Source organism: Phyllobates terribilis, unplaced genomic scaffold, assembly GCF_046119375.1.
Source record: "Phyllobates terribilis strain yellow unplaced genomic scaffold, ASM4611937v1 Scaffold_1__5_contigs__length_1240528914, whole genome shotgun sequence".
Lineage (NCBI taxonomy): Eukaryota > Metazoa > Chordata > Amphibia > Anura > Dendrobatidae > Phyllobates > Phyllobates terribilis.
In genome coordinates this window covers 977,469,046-977,481,438 of record NW_027362761.1, presented here as the reverse complement: position 1 = coordinate 977,481,438, position 12,393 = coordinate 977,469,046, and the positions used below count along the sequence as shown (strand labels likewise).

The window sequence follows — 12,393 nt, the reverse complement described above, 5'->3', positions numbered from 1 at the left end:
GTATTATTATGTAACTTGGCGTAAAACATTAGTAGAAGAGAATTTACTGGACACTAATCTTCATTGCATCCGAAGCATACTGATGGCGGGTGGGTTCCTTCAAGAAGACCACTGCCTGTTTGTCTTTGGCACACCACTTAGGATTGTAGAAGAAGAAACCCAGCATTTTAAAATAATATAAGACCCCTTAAACAACAAAAATATGTTTTTGTCTTTTTATTGACCAGTGCGACTATAGCCTACTCTATTTTGCTTTGTGCTCTATCGACATATTTGTGATTTGATGCACAAGTTAGCCAATATAACTTTCAGGTTTTTGGTGCAGAAAGGTTTACGCCCACTCACTTGTAAGATAACCAACTCTATGTACTTCACAGAATTGACAGACACGGAAATTATGGCTCAGGGACTTATCTTCATTATGGCTGGTTATGACACCACCAGCACTACACTCATGTTTCTGGCTTACCATCTGGCAACTCATCCGGATGTCCAAACCAAACTTCAGGAGGACATTGACACCTTTCTTCCCAATAAGGTACACCGATATGGAATAATGGCACGAAATAGTGCTCGCTAATTGTATACTATATGTATCAATATGGTGTCTCATATTCAATACAATGTTTTGGGTGTCTAAGGTCCCAAAAATTTGAAATAGAAAAGCTTGGAAACTTGGGACATGTACAGAGCCAAAAATCGTAGATACAAACCAGGCCAAAAATATTTACCCAGAAAAATAATTACAACTACTTTAAATATATCCAACACAACTGGCACAAAGACATATTGATGGGTGAGCCTACAGGAAAACACCCATAGTAACATGGAACCAGTCACCATAATAAGACAGTGTATACAAAATGCCCAAAAGAGAATGATATATAGACTAAATTAAATTGAAGTGCCAAAAGAATGATTTCGTGAAAAGAGGGTTAGAAAAGGTACAAGCAATAGTAGCAGAAAAATAGCATTTCACAAATACTTTGTCAGGGGTCCTGTTGTGTTGGACATATTTATGCTTTTTAACTTATATTTAATTAAAGCCAATTTTTACCCTTTTACAACAACTTTGGTAGCTGCAGGTTTTTGGATCTTGTTTCATAGTCTTGGATTTGGACTCCCTACTTTGCATAGGGTTCCAATTTCTGTTTTCATTAAAATAACTAGTATAATGGTACAATATAGAGAAGTAATGAAGTAATTTACTTTATATAAATATATATTGATGATATTTGTAAACGATTTTCCAGCACATTCTCATCAATAGTGTGATGATTGAAAATTCCTATTTCATTCTAATAGTAGCCCTATTAATATATGCAGCAAATAGCATTTATCATTATGTCCAGCACTGTAGACACAGCATTTTTTTCAGTTAAAATCAAAAAAATTGTCTTCTTTTGTCAAAAATATTTTAGATTTGAGAGTCCTCAGTGGTTGATACCTTTTAATGGCTAACTGAAAAGATGGTAACAAATTGCAAGCTTTCGAGTATAACACAAAATCTGAAGAATCACATATTTATACCCAATAAGACACAGAAATAATGCAATAGATGAGACAAGTGACGTAAAGCAGAACTATCATTATGGGAGAGGGATAAATAGTTTGTGGCCGTAAATATTGGAATAGTTCATAGATAAGGAGTGTGAAAGTTTTATTGTTCTGTGATTGAAACATGCCAGTTTTGTGATGCCCCCACAGGTCTGAGGAGCACATTCCTTAGTTGATGAAGAATGACATAAATCCATGCTTTTCTGTCAAGAAGCTAAATATTCTTTCAGTTAAATATGACCTGCTCCTGTTTTCAGCTCTAAGGGCTTGTTCACATGTTGCGTTTCAACGTTGCAAGATTTTAAGCAAACTTCCACATTAAAGCCAGAATAGACATAATAATGGCCAAAATAGCAAAACACGCCTCTCACGGAAAATTAATTACTAATAGCATAATTTGTAACAACTTGCTATCATTTGGGAATGTGGTAGAAATTTCTGAATGTTTTGATTACATTAGAAGATGACCTTGAGTATACCAAAGGTGAAAAAGCAAAGTATTCAATGTATTCATCGTTGTCTTCAGGCTCCCCCGACATATGAAGCTCTGATGCAGATGGAGTACCTTGATATGGTGGTTCATGAAACCTTACGACTCTATCCCGTAGCTGGGAGAATTGAACGTGTTTGTAAGACCACAACTGAGATCAATGGAGTGACTATCCCAAAGGACATGGTGACTGTTATCCCAGTCTTTGTGCTGCACCGTGACCCTGAGTTCTGGCCTGATCCAGAGGAATTCCGACCTGAAAGGTATCATATATGTAAGGACATTTTCTTGAAAACTCAATGGGCCCTATTCATCATTTTGTGTTTTTTTAAGTCCCTTTCCTTTTTTGTCTTGTGGCATTAGTTGCCATTTTTGCGTCAAAATGACGCACACAATTCATGAATTTGGCACAACGTAAAAAATTGGCTTTTTTCCTGTCTTGAACTGTATTTGGGACTTTTGGTGCAAAAATTGTGCCAGATTGTGGGAATATATGAAAATACACCAGGGGCGCTAAAGTGAAGTTGCGCCAAATTTTGCAAATTTTTAAAATTCAGGAGAAAACATCTGGAATTGCTAAACTCTGCCCACAAAGCAGAAAAAACAGGCAACCACTTATAAAATATCGTTTAAAAAAGGCACAAATAGAATAAATAATTGAGTGCAAGAAAAAGGTGCAAATCACACAAAACTAGGCAAAAAATAGGCGCAAAGGCAATGATAAATTGGGGCCAATGAGTATACAGAGAAAAACTCAATCATATTGAATATTAAATAGCCGTCCAATTCTGCTGCAATCAATGGGTTCTGATAGCTTTACTCTAATGTGTTTGGGGTCTATACACTATGATTGAAATGCTAAGCTGGTCATGCATTATTAATTTTTTTTACGGTTTGTGTTATATCTTTTTCATGCACAGATTTAGTAAAGAGAACAGGGAGACACAAGACCCTTACACCTTTCTACCCTTTGGAGCTGGACCACGGAACTGCATAGGGATGAGATTTGCCATGATCAGTATGAAATCAGTCATCTCCCTGCTACTGCAGAACTTCTCTTTCCGAACGTGCAAAGACACTCCAGTAAGTATATACTGTACCCCTTCAGTGTGTGTGTATATGTATATATACTGAAGAGGCATGGTGTATATTTTTTATATACCAGGGGGCACAGGTATTCAGGGTGCACTGTGCATTATTTTTTTTATATATTCTTTAAGCACTATGTGTATTTTTATATACATGATACAGGAGGCACATAATATGTTTTATGATATTAAGGGTGCCAAGTGTATGTATTTTGGTCACTTGTACAAAAATTATTTATAGGGGTACTCTGGGGTAATTTTTTTTCATCGTGGTGCCCCAAAGTTGAAAAGTTTGGGAAATACTGGACTAGATAATCACTTGTGGGCCAAACATTCAGGATTCCAGAGAATTCCCAGCACTGTGTGGCATTTGTGTGCGAGAACTGTCTTCTACTGTCCAAATGGGACCTTGCGAAACTGACTGGAAGAGGGAGAGTTTCAGGAGGGACAAGTGTGGATGGAGTACCCGGTCAGATGACCTTGAGGATGTGGTTCCCTGGTATAAAAGGTCACAGAAAACCAAAACAGGAGTGGATTTGGCACCAAGAGAAGATACGGTTAGGACGTGTGTTGATGAAGACACTGAGGCCGGGGTATCAGGCCATGAAAAGAAGCGTGAACCAGTGGACTGTGGCGCACTTGTAAGCAGAACTCAGGTGGCGCCAGATAAGCTCTGGAACCCAGATGCCACCAATCAAGGCCAGAAGACCAGACCTGCGCCAAGCAAGCTCCGGAACCCATGCTACAACAGTCTAGACCCAGAGGCCAGACCTGCGCCTGTTGACATCTGGAGCCCAGACAACGGCAGTCAAGAGCCGAGGCCCAGCCCTCATCCCACATTGTACGGGAGACATCCACCGTTGGTCAAGCACCAAAGATCTGTGAGGAAACCCGTTTGGGGGTGGACGCCTGCGGTGGTGAATGGGAGATGCGAGTGAGTCTTTGTCATGAGGACTTGCGACCTAGTGGGAAGAACCGGAGACCTCTGGTTGGGGCCTGTGATAAGGAAAAGCAGTTCAGTGATTCTCATAGTACTGAGATCATTACCCATGTTGGAAAGTTATAAGAATATATAACAAGAGACTGTTGTAATAGTTAGCATGAACCTGAAGATTCATTGTATATCTATATTGTATATTTCACGCTGTAATTACTCTGCTTTGTATTATTCACCATTACTATAGTTCCCACAATTTCCCGCCACCCTAGAGAATTAAACGGTTTCAATGGTTACTTCCACCTTGTCCCTCACTGCGTATTGCATCCGGTCACCTGCTTACACATGCAAGTCAAAGAGTGCGTGGAAATCATAGGACTGCATTCAGATGACATCTGAGTGCAGTCCTATTTCTGTGCACCGACACAATGGAGAAAATGGTGAAATTTTTTTCTCGATCTTATCCTCAGTGTGCTCTGATTCTGTTATAAGAGATAATCAGATTACACTATGGTCAAAGTTTGATCAGTGTGTAATTTGCATAATCGACCCGATTCTCTCAGATGAGAGAATCTACGGCCATCCTCACCTGTTTTAGAGCTTTCAAGCGCTGCTCTAAAGCTGATCAGATTGCTGGATCTGATGTCCTTGCCTTACCACGATGCTATAGCAGTAATGCTGCCTCTGTTTGGAGAATAGGAGAGTGCACAGTTCTGGCCAGTGGCGCATTCATGCTGCCAGCCTGTACGGTTGATCTTCAGGAGCCCACCTCCCCCTATCAAGTGGGAGGCAAGGGAGCAGTGCCGTCCTGAGAATAATGGGAATATGTCAGTAAGATTTGCCCTAGGCAAGCATAGGTGCTGTAGGCTAGAGCTGTGATAAACTCTACAAAGAATGCTTATAAACCTGGGGGCCAGTACCGGAGGGAGAAGCGAAGACGAGCCAGGGACTGCAACTGCACTTATATGCCCACCAATGCACTTGCAAAGCTAATTTGCATATGAATTTATATATGAATTCCACAGCAAAGGAGCATTAAATTCAGACAAAAATATACCTGGAAAGGTTTTACACATCCCAACCCTGCAGATTCTCAGATTCCCTTTAAAAAATTATTAACATTTATTACCATTATGCAGAAGCTGGTTTTACAAGTCTTAGGGCTCGTTCACATGACCATATTCTCAGTCTGAGTCCAGTCTGTGAAAAAACGGACAGAACTTGGACCAATGTTATTCAATGAGGCAGTGCAGATGGGTGATTTTTTCACTGCGTGTGAAACAAATAGCAGCATTCACTAGTTTCTTGCATAAATCCGATTACACTTGCCCATTCAAGTCTATGGGTGCGTAAAAATAAATCATATGCCAAATGGAGCCATAGTATGGCATCTGATGTTTACGGATACATTACTATTTTGTAACATAGGAAACTAAATGGTTTTGTGAATGATTAATAGCTGCTGCTATAAAAAAACGGATTGTATATGGACGGCACACGGATGACAAGTGAGAAATAAAACGTCCCACTTTTCTGGATGAAACTCTAAACGATTTTTATACTCTCATGTGAACCTACCCTTAACCTGATAAATCTAATTTTACAGATACCTCTGGAAATTGACACCCGAGGATTCCTGAAGACAACTAAACCTATTATACTCAACCTTGTGCCTAGAGAAGCCTCGTAGACTGAAAGTTAGATGCCGAAGACCGCTGTGGATGGGACACAGATATCTGTACTAAATGGAGAACGAATGAGTTGACTGGAATACACTATAATCAGAAAATGTGCAAAAAGGCGAGGAGCATGGCTGTAAATCTTGCAAATACAAAAGAAATTGATGAATAGATGCCTGTAACATTCTTTAACAAATCTTTCTCCTACAGCCTTGTCTTCTTCGTTGACACATATCAGACCCAGTCTGCAACGTCTGGGCTATGTATGTATGGTACTAAAGAGAATGTGTGTCATTACTGCTGTCCAGAAGATCATGTTTTCTAATTACAGCATGTATAGTTAGTAGCAGAACTTGTGTAAAGCTTCTTGCAGCCACTTACTGGTCAATATGAAATTGTAGAACTGCTTCTTACCTAACTACATATCACTAACTGGCTCTGATTCCTATAAGGGAAATAAATATTATTGATCTTTTGTAAAATTATTTAACCCCTTTAACTCTTCAACCCTGAGCCTGTTTTCACCTTCCTGATCAGGCCAAATTTTACAATTCTGACCAGTGTCACTTTATGTGGTAACAACTCTGGAACGCTTCAACTTATCCCAGTGATTCTGAGATTGTTTTCTCACGACATGTTACTACTTCATGTTAGTAGTAAATTTAGGCCGATATTTTTTCTGTTGATTTGTGAAAAAATTGGAAATTTGGCCACAATTTTGAAAATTTCGCAATTTTCAAACTTTTATGCCCTTAAACCAGAAATCATATTTGCCACATGTCTATTTTACATAAGAATTATTTGTGAAACATAATTTTTTTTTAGGAAGTTAGAAGGGTTAGAAGCAATTTCTCAATTTTCCAGCAAAATTTACAAAACCAATTTTTGTAGTGGCCTATATGACAGAAAATACCCAAAAGTGACCCCATTCTAAAAAAAACTGTACCCCTCAAAGTGCTCAAAACCACATTCAAGATGTTTATTAACCCTTCAGGTGCTTCACAGGAATTAAAGCAAAGTGGAAGGAAAAAATAAAAATTTTACTTTTTCCCGCAAAAATTTAGTCTTTTCCCCAAATTTATCATTTTCACAAGGGTAACAGGAGAAAAATGGTACAATTTGTTGTCGAATTTATCCTGGGTACACCGATACTCCATATGTGTTGGAAAACTACTGTTTGGGCGCACTTCAGGGCTCGGAAAGGAAGGAGAACTATTTGACTTTTGGAGCGCAAAATTGGCTGGAATACATAGAAGACGCCATGTCGCGTTTGCAGAGCCCTTGCTGTGCCTAAACAGTGGAAACCCCACAAAAGTGACCACATTATTGAAACTACACCCCTCAAGGAACTAATCTAGAGGTGTGGTGAGCACCTTGAACCCACAAGTGCCTCACAGAATTTTATAACATTGAGCTGTGAAAATGAAAAAAATACACTTTTCCTGCAAAAATTTTGATTTTGCCCAAAATTTTTCATTTTCACAAGGGTAACAGGAGAAAGTGAACTGTTCAATTTGTTGTACAATTTTTCCTGAGTACACCGATACCCCATAGGGGATAAAAAACTACTGTTTGGGCACTAGTCAAGGCTCACAAGGGAAGGAGAGCCAGTCTCTGACAGCGGCATTTAATGAGCGCTGGCAGGGGGTGCGTCATTCCATGTCACACGATCGCGGGGCACCAATAGGTTGCCATGACAGCTGGGGGTCTGCTGCAAAACCTCTGTGTTTGTCATGACGATTCTCATGTGAAAGCCAGCGTTTAGCTGGAGACCGTGATTTCACTATATATAGCAGTGCTGATGTATTGCTATGTATAGTACAAGCGATAAGAACTTCAAGTACCTTAAGGGGACTAACAAATACAGGAAAAAGTTAGAATTTTTTTTTAAAAAATATAAATGTTGAAATCACCCTTTTTTGCCCCATTAAAAATAAAACTAAAACTTAAAAAATAAACATATTTGGCATTGCTACGTTCATAAAAAACTGATCTATCAAAGTATAAAAGAAATTAATCCCATTGGTAAACGGTGTAACAAGAAAAGTAATCAAAACACAAGAAGTACGTTTTTTTGCCATTGCAACATTGATCTACTATTTTTACTATGTAATTGGATGTTACTGTCTGTCCATTGGTATACAGTACAGACCAAAAGTTTGGACACACCTTCTCATTTAAAGATTTTTCTGTATTTTCATGACTTTGAAAATTGTACTTTCACACTGAAGGCATCAAAACTATGAATTAACACATGTGGAATTATATACTTAACAAAAAAGTGTGAAACAACTGAAAATATGTCTTATATTCTAGGTTCTTTAAAGTAGCCACCTTTTGCTTTGATGACTGCTTTGCACGCTCTTGGCATTCTCTTGATGAGCTTCAAGAGGTAGTCACCAGAAATGGTCTTCCAACAATCTTGAAGGAGTTCCCAGAGATGCTTAGCCCTTGTTGGCCCTTTTGCCTTCACTCTGCGGTCCAGCTCACCCCAAACCATCTCGATTGGGTTCAGGTCTGGTGACGGTGGAGGCCAGGTCACCTGGCGTAGCACCCCATCACTCTCCTTCTTGGTAATTTTAGGCTTGGAAGGACCCAATAACCATTGACCTTCCCAGCCTGATAGCATCAGATTTAACAGAAAGCCTGCCAATAAAACATGTCTGACTGAATGTAATGCAGTGCTTGTTTGTGAAAAAATATACAGAGCGACAAAACACTAAACACCTTATGTAAACCTTGTGGGGGGAGACTGGTGCACAGAAACTGAGTCTGATAGGAGCAGACAGAGTTTCTCAGTAAGAGACATTAATCCCTTCATTGCCTTGGCAAGCTGTAAGAGGCGGAGCAACAGAAGAGGACAGGACTGACTGGCTGAGCAAGCTGGAGAAGAGGGGGGAGGAGACAATACTAGAGGACATGAGGGTTGTCAGTTATTACTGAGTAGAGACAGCAGTGAACCAGAAGGCGAGCACAGTGTACAGACTGATAGTTCTGCTGCTCCATGTGAGAGGACAGTGCGCTTTCGAGATGCACTGCAACCACAGACCAGCCAGGGTACCCGGGAATGCCCACTTCCTCCTGGCTTTCCATCAAGGAAAAGAACTCTGCCTTGCATCCTTAAAGGGAATCTGTCACCCCCCTGGGACCTATCAGACCTTTAATATGGGTGATAGAAATGTGAATCTATACTTACCTGTATGTCCCATATTAGAGGTTTACTTGCTTTGAAATACCTTTATATTAAATTAGTTTTGACAAGCTTCCCGTCTGGGGGACGCGAAGAAATCCCCACCTGTTAACTTCATTTCCAAATTCTCCCCCTGCCCTGTGACGTCCAGTTCCCGGCCAGATCCCGCGCCTGCGCAATTTACCTTGTACGGAAGGGGCAGTAATCCCTGCCATCTGTGTAGCCTTGTGGAGCAGGAAACTTGTGCACAGGCGCCGGGAAGGCAGAGTGACTCACCGGCGCCTGCGCACAAGTTTCCCCCGGACGCGAAGCTTGTCAAAACGAATTTAATAAAAAGGTATTTCACAGCAAGCAAACCTCTAATATGGGACATACAGGTAAGTATAGATTCACATTTCTATCACCTGTATGCCCATATTAGAGGGATGATAGGTCCCAGGGGGGTGACAGATTCCCTTTAAGCAACTGAATCCTGAAGCCCAGTCTGGAAACCTGTGTGATTGCAGAAATGCTTCATCAAAGAGTAGCTTGCTGGGCTTGTGGTTCCAATGGGGAGAAGTATATAATAGTTACTTATAAGGGAGCATTGCTGGGACTTGTGGTTCAACGCACTAGGAGTTATAGTAGAACCAGCTGTGGAGGGGATCTTTTTTCCTATGGCATTACGTGCACCAACGGACTCTGAAAGTGTGCCATCACCCACGGCAACCAGGCCCCAACATTGAACTTTGTTGTTTCCATTGCTGCAGCCATTTATAGTTTAAGCAGCATTAGTTAGGAGTGTGCTTGTTGCGATTTAAAGGTCAAGTGTTATCCCTAACATTCAGGTTAACTGCAAATCCCTATATTGTATTTGTATTTTTAGATTGTGTAAAACTATTTGTTTTATTGTTACTTGCTATTCCCCTCACCCTATTTACCATTTATCCGCTTTATAAATAAACCTGTTAATTGTTCCAACTTAATCTCTTGTGTGTGCATGCATACGGAGTGTGGACAGGTGTGGACAGGGGTTTCCCGAGTCGACCCCAAGCAGAAGAGGAAGACCCTCTTGCATCCCATTACAGCTCCCAGCAAGATTCGGGTGGAGGCACTGCGCCATATTGAAGTGAGAACTACCGGACACCCTGCCCACGGAGGCGGCTTAAAGGGATGTTACACCTAAATTAAACAGACACAGAAGAATAACAATAATAAAATGCCAGAACAAATACAAATACAGTCGCTCTGGCACAAATGAAAAAGAATATATGCAAAAATTGCAAAAATTTGAAAAAATAAATAGATAAATGCAGCATACTACTATCACAACCAAGGGATCATTAGTTGGATAAAAGATAAAGATGTGGAGGCAACCTGTGCAAAAATCAAAGAGGCAGATAGGGGTACAGACCCCATGAATATCGTCACTAAATGTGTGGCTTCATCATTAGCACACATCATCACACCGCGCTGGGACTCTGATGTTCTGTACAAGCATCGGCGCTGTGACAGAGTAGTGCTTTGCCTTGCTGATGGAGTCGTCGGGATCCGGGATTAGGTGAGTATATGATTTTTTTTATTATTAAAACTTGTGGTGTGTTGTGGGGGCATCATAAATAATGGGGGACCCTTATACATGGTATAGGAGACCCTGAAACCGTTTTGAGAGGCCATCATACAATTTAGGAACTAATACATGGGCCATTATACAGCTTCAGGACTAAAGCAGGGACCATTATACAGCTTGCGGCCTAAAGCAGGGGCCATTATATAGTTTGGGGCCTAATGCAGGGACCATTACACAGCTTGTGGACTAATGCAGGGGGGGCCATTATACGGCTTTGGGACTAATGTGGGGGCTATTATACAGTGTGGGAGCTAATGTGGGGGCCATTATACAGCTTGTGGACTAATGCAGGGGCCATTACACAGCTAGGGACTAATGTGAGGGCCATTACACTTCCGGGGGACAAAAGCAGGGGTTATTATACAGCTTGAGGACTAATGTGAGGGCCATTATACTGTTTGGAGACTAATGCAAGTGTCATTATACAGCTTGAGGACTAATGGAGGGGTCATTATACAGCTTGGGGACTAATGTGTGGGGCCACTATATAGTTTGGGGACTAATATGGGGGCCATTATACAGCTTAGGCACTAATGCAAGAGTCATTATACAGTTGGGGACTAATGTGGGGCCATTATACAGTTTGGGGACTAATGTGGGGGCCACTATATAGCTTAGGGACTAATGAGGGGGACCATTATACAGTTTGGGGACTAATACAGGGGTCATTATACAGCACCGAGATTTTATACTTGGTTTGAACAGTCCATCTGTACTGACAAGAGTCCTTTAACCCCTTTTACAACCTATGACATATAGGTACATCATAGGTCACCTGCCCCTAACAACCGCAGGTGGAATCGCGATCCACCCGTAGCTGTTAGCATGTTAAATGCCGCTGTCAATCTCTGACAGTGGCATTTAACATGATCTGCAGGAGACCCCTGTTGTTGTCATTGCCGACATAGCGCTGTCCAGTGGCCGCCGCCTATAGCATATGAGCATATTTGGTATCGCCACGTTCAGAATCACCCGATCTATCGACATACAGTGGGTACGGAAAGTATTCTGACCCCTTTAAATGTTTCACTCTTTGTTTCATTGCAGCCATTTGGTAAATTCTAAAAAATTCTTTTTTTTTCTCATTAAAGTACACTCTGCACACCATCTTGACTGAAAAAAACAGAAATGTAGAAATTTTTGCATATTTCTTAAAAAAGAAAAACTGACATATAACATGGTCATAAGTATTCAGACCTTTTGCTCAGTATTGAGTAGAAGCACCCTTTTGAGCTAGTACAGCCATGAGTCTTCTTGGGAATGATGCAACAAGTTTTCCACACCTGGATTTGGGGATCTTCTGCCATTCTTCCTTGCAGATCCTCTCCAGTTCCGTCAGGTTGGATGGTGAACGTTGGTGGACAGCCATTTTCAGGTCTCTCCAGAGATGCTCATTTGGGTTTAGGTCAAGGCTCTGGCTGGACCAGTCAAGAATGGTCACAGAGTTGTTCTGAAGCCACTCCTTTGTTATTTTAGCTGTGTGCTTAGGGTCATTGTCTTGTTGGAAGGTGAACCTTCGGCCAAGTCTGAGGTCCAGAGCACTCTGGAATAGGTTTTCATCCAGGATATCTCTGTACTTGGCTGCATTCATGTTTCCTTCAACTGCATCTAGTCATCCTGTCCTGCAGCTGAAAAACACCCCCATAGCATGATGCTGCCACCACCATGTTTCACTGTTGGGATTGTATTGGGCAGGTGATGAGCAGTGCCTGTTTTTCTCCACACATACCGCTTACAATTATCACCAAAAAGTTTTACCTTCGTCTCATCAGACCAGAGAATCTTATTTCTCATAGTCTGGGAGTCCTTCATGTGTTCTTGAGCAAACTTTATGTGGGCTTTC

The 12,393-nt window shown here is 41.0% G+C and overlaps 1 protein-coding gene across 5 annotated transcripts in view; it reads left to right on the top strand.

Moving 5' to 3' along the window:
- LOC141156752 (cytochrome P450 3A29-like) overlaps positions 1 to 9,901 on the top strand; it is a 93,285-nt gene extending 83,384 nt beyond the window's left edge. For all 5 annotated transcript variants that reach the window (XM_073643139.1, XM_073643103.1, XM_073643120.1 and 2 more), the window contains 4 exons: positions 378 to 538; positions 2,084 to 2,310; positions 2,968 to 3,130; positions 5,679 to 9,901. In XM_073643139.1, the coding sequence (XP_073499240.1) occupies positions 378 to 538; positions 2,084 to 2,310; positions 2,968 to 3,130; positions 5,679 to 5,762 (635 nt within the window). In that variant the 3' untranslated portion in view covers positions 5,763 to 9,901. The remainder of the gene's footprint in view (positions 1 to 377; positions 539 to 2,083; positions 2,311 to 2,967; positions 3,131 to 5,678) is intronic.
- The last annotated feature ends 2,492 nt before the right edge of the window (positions 9,902 to 12,393 follow it).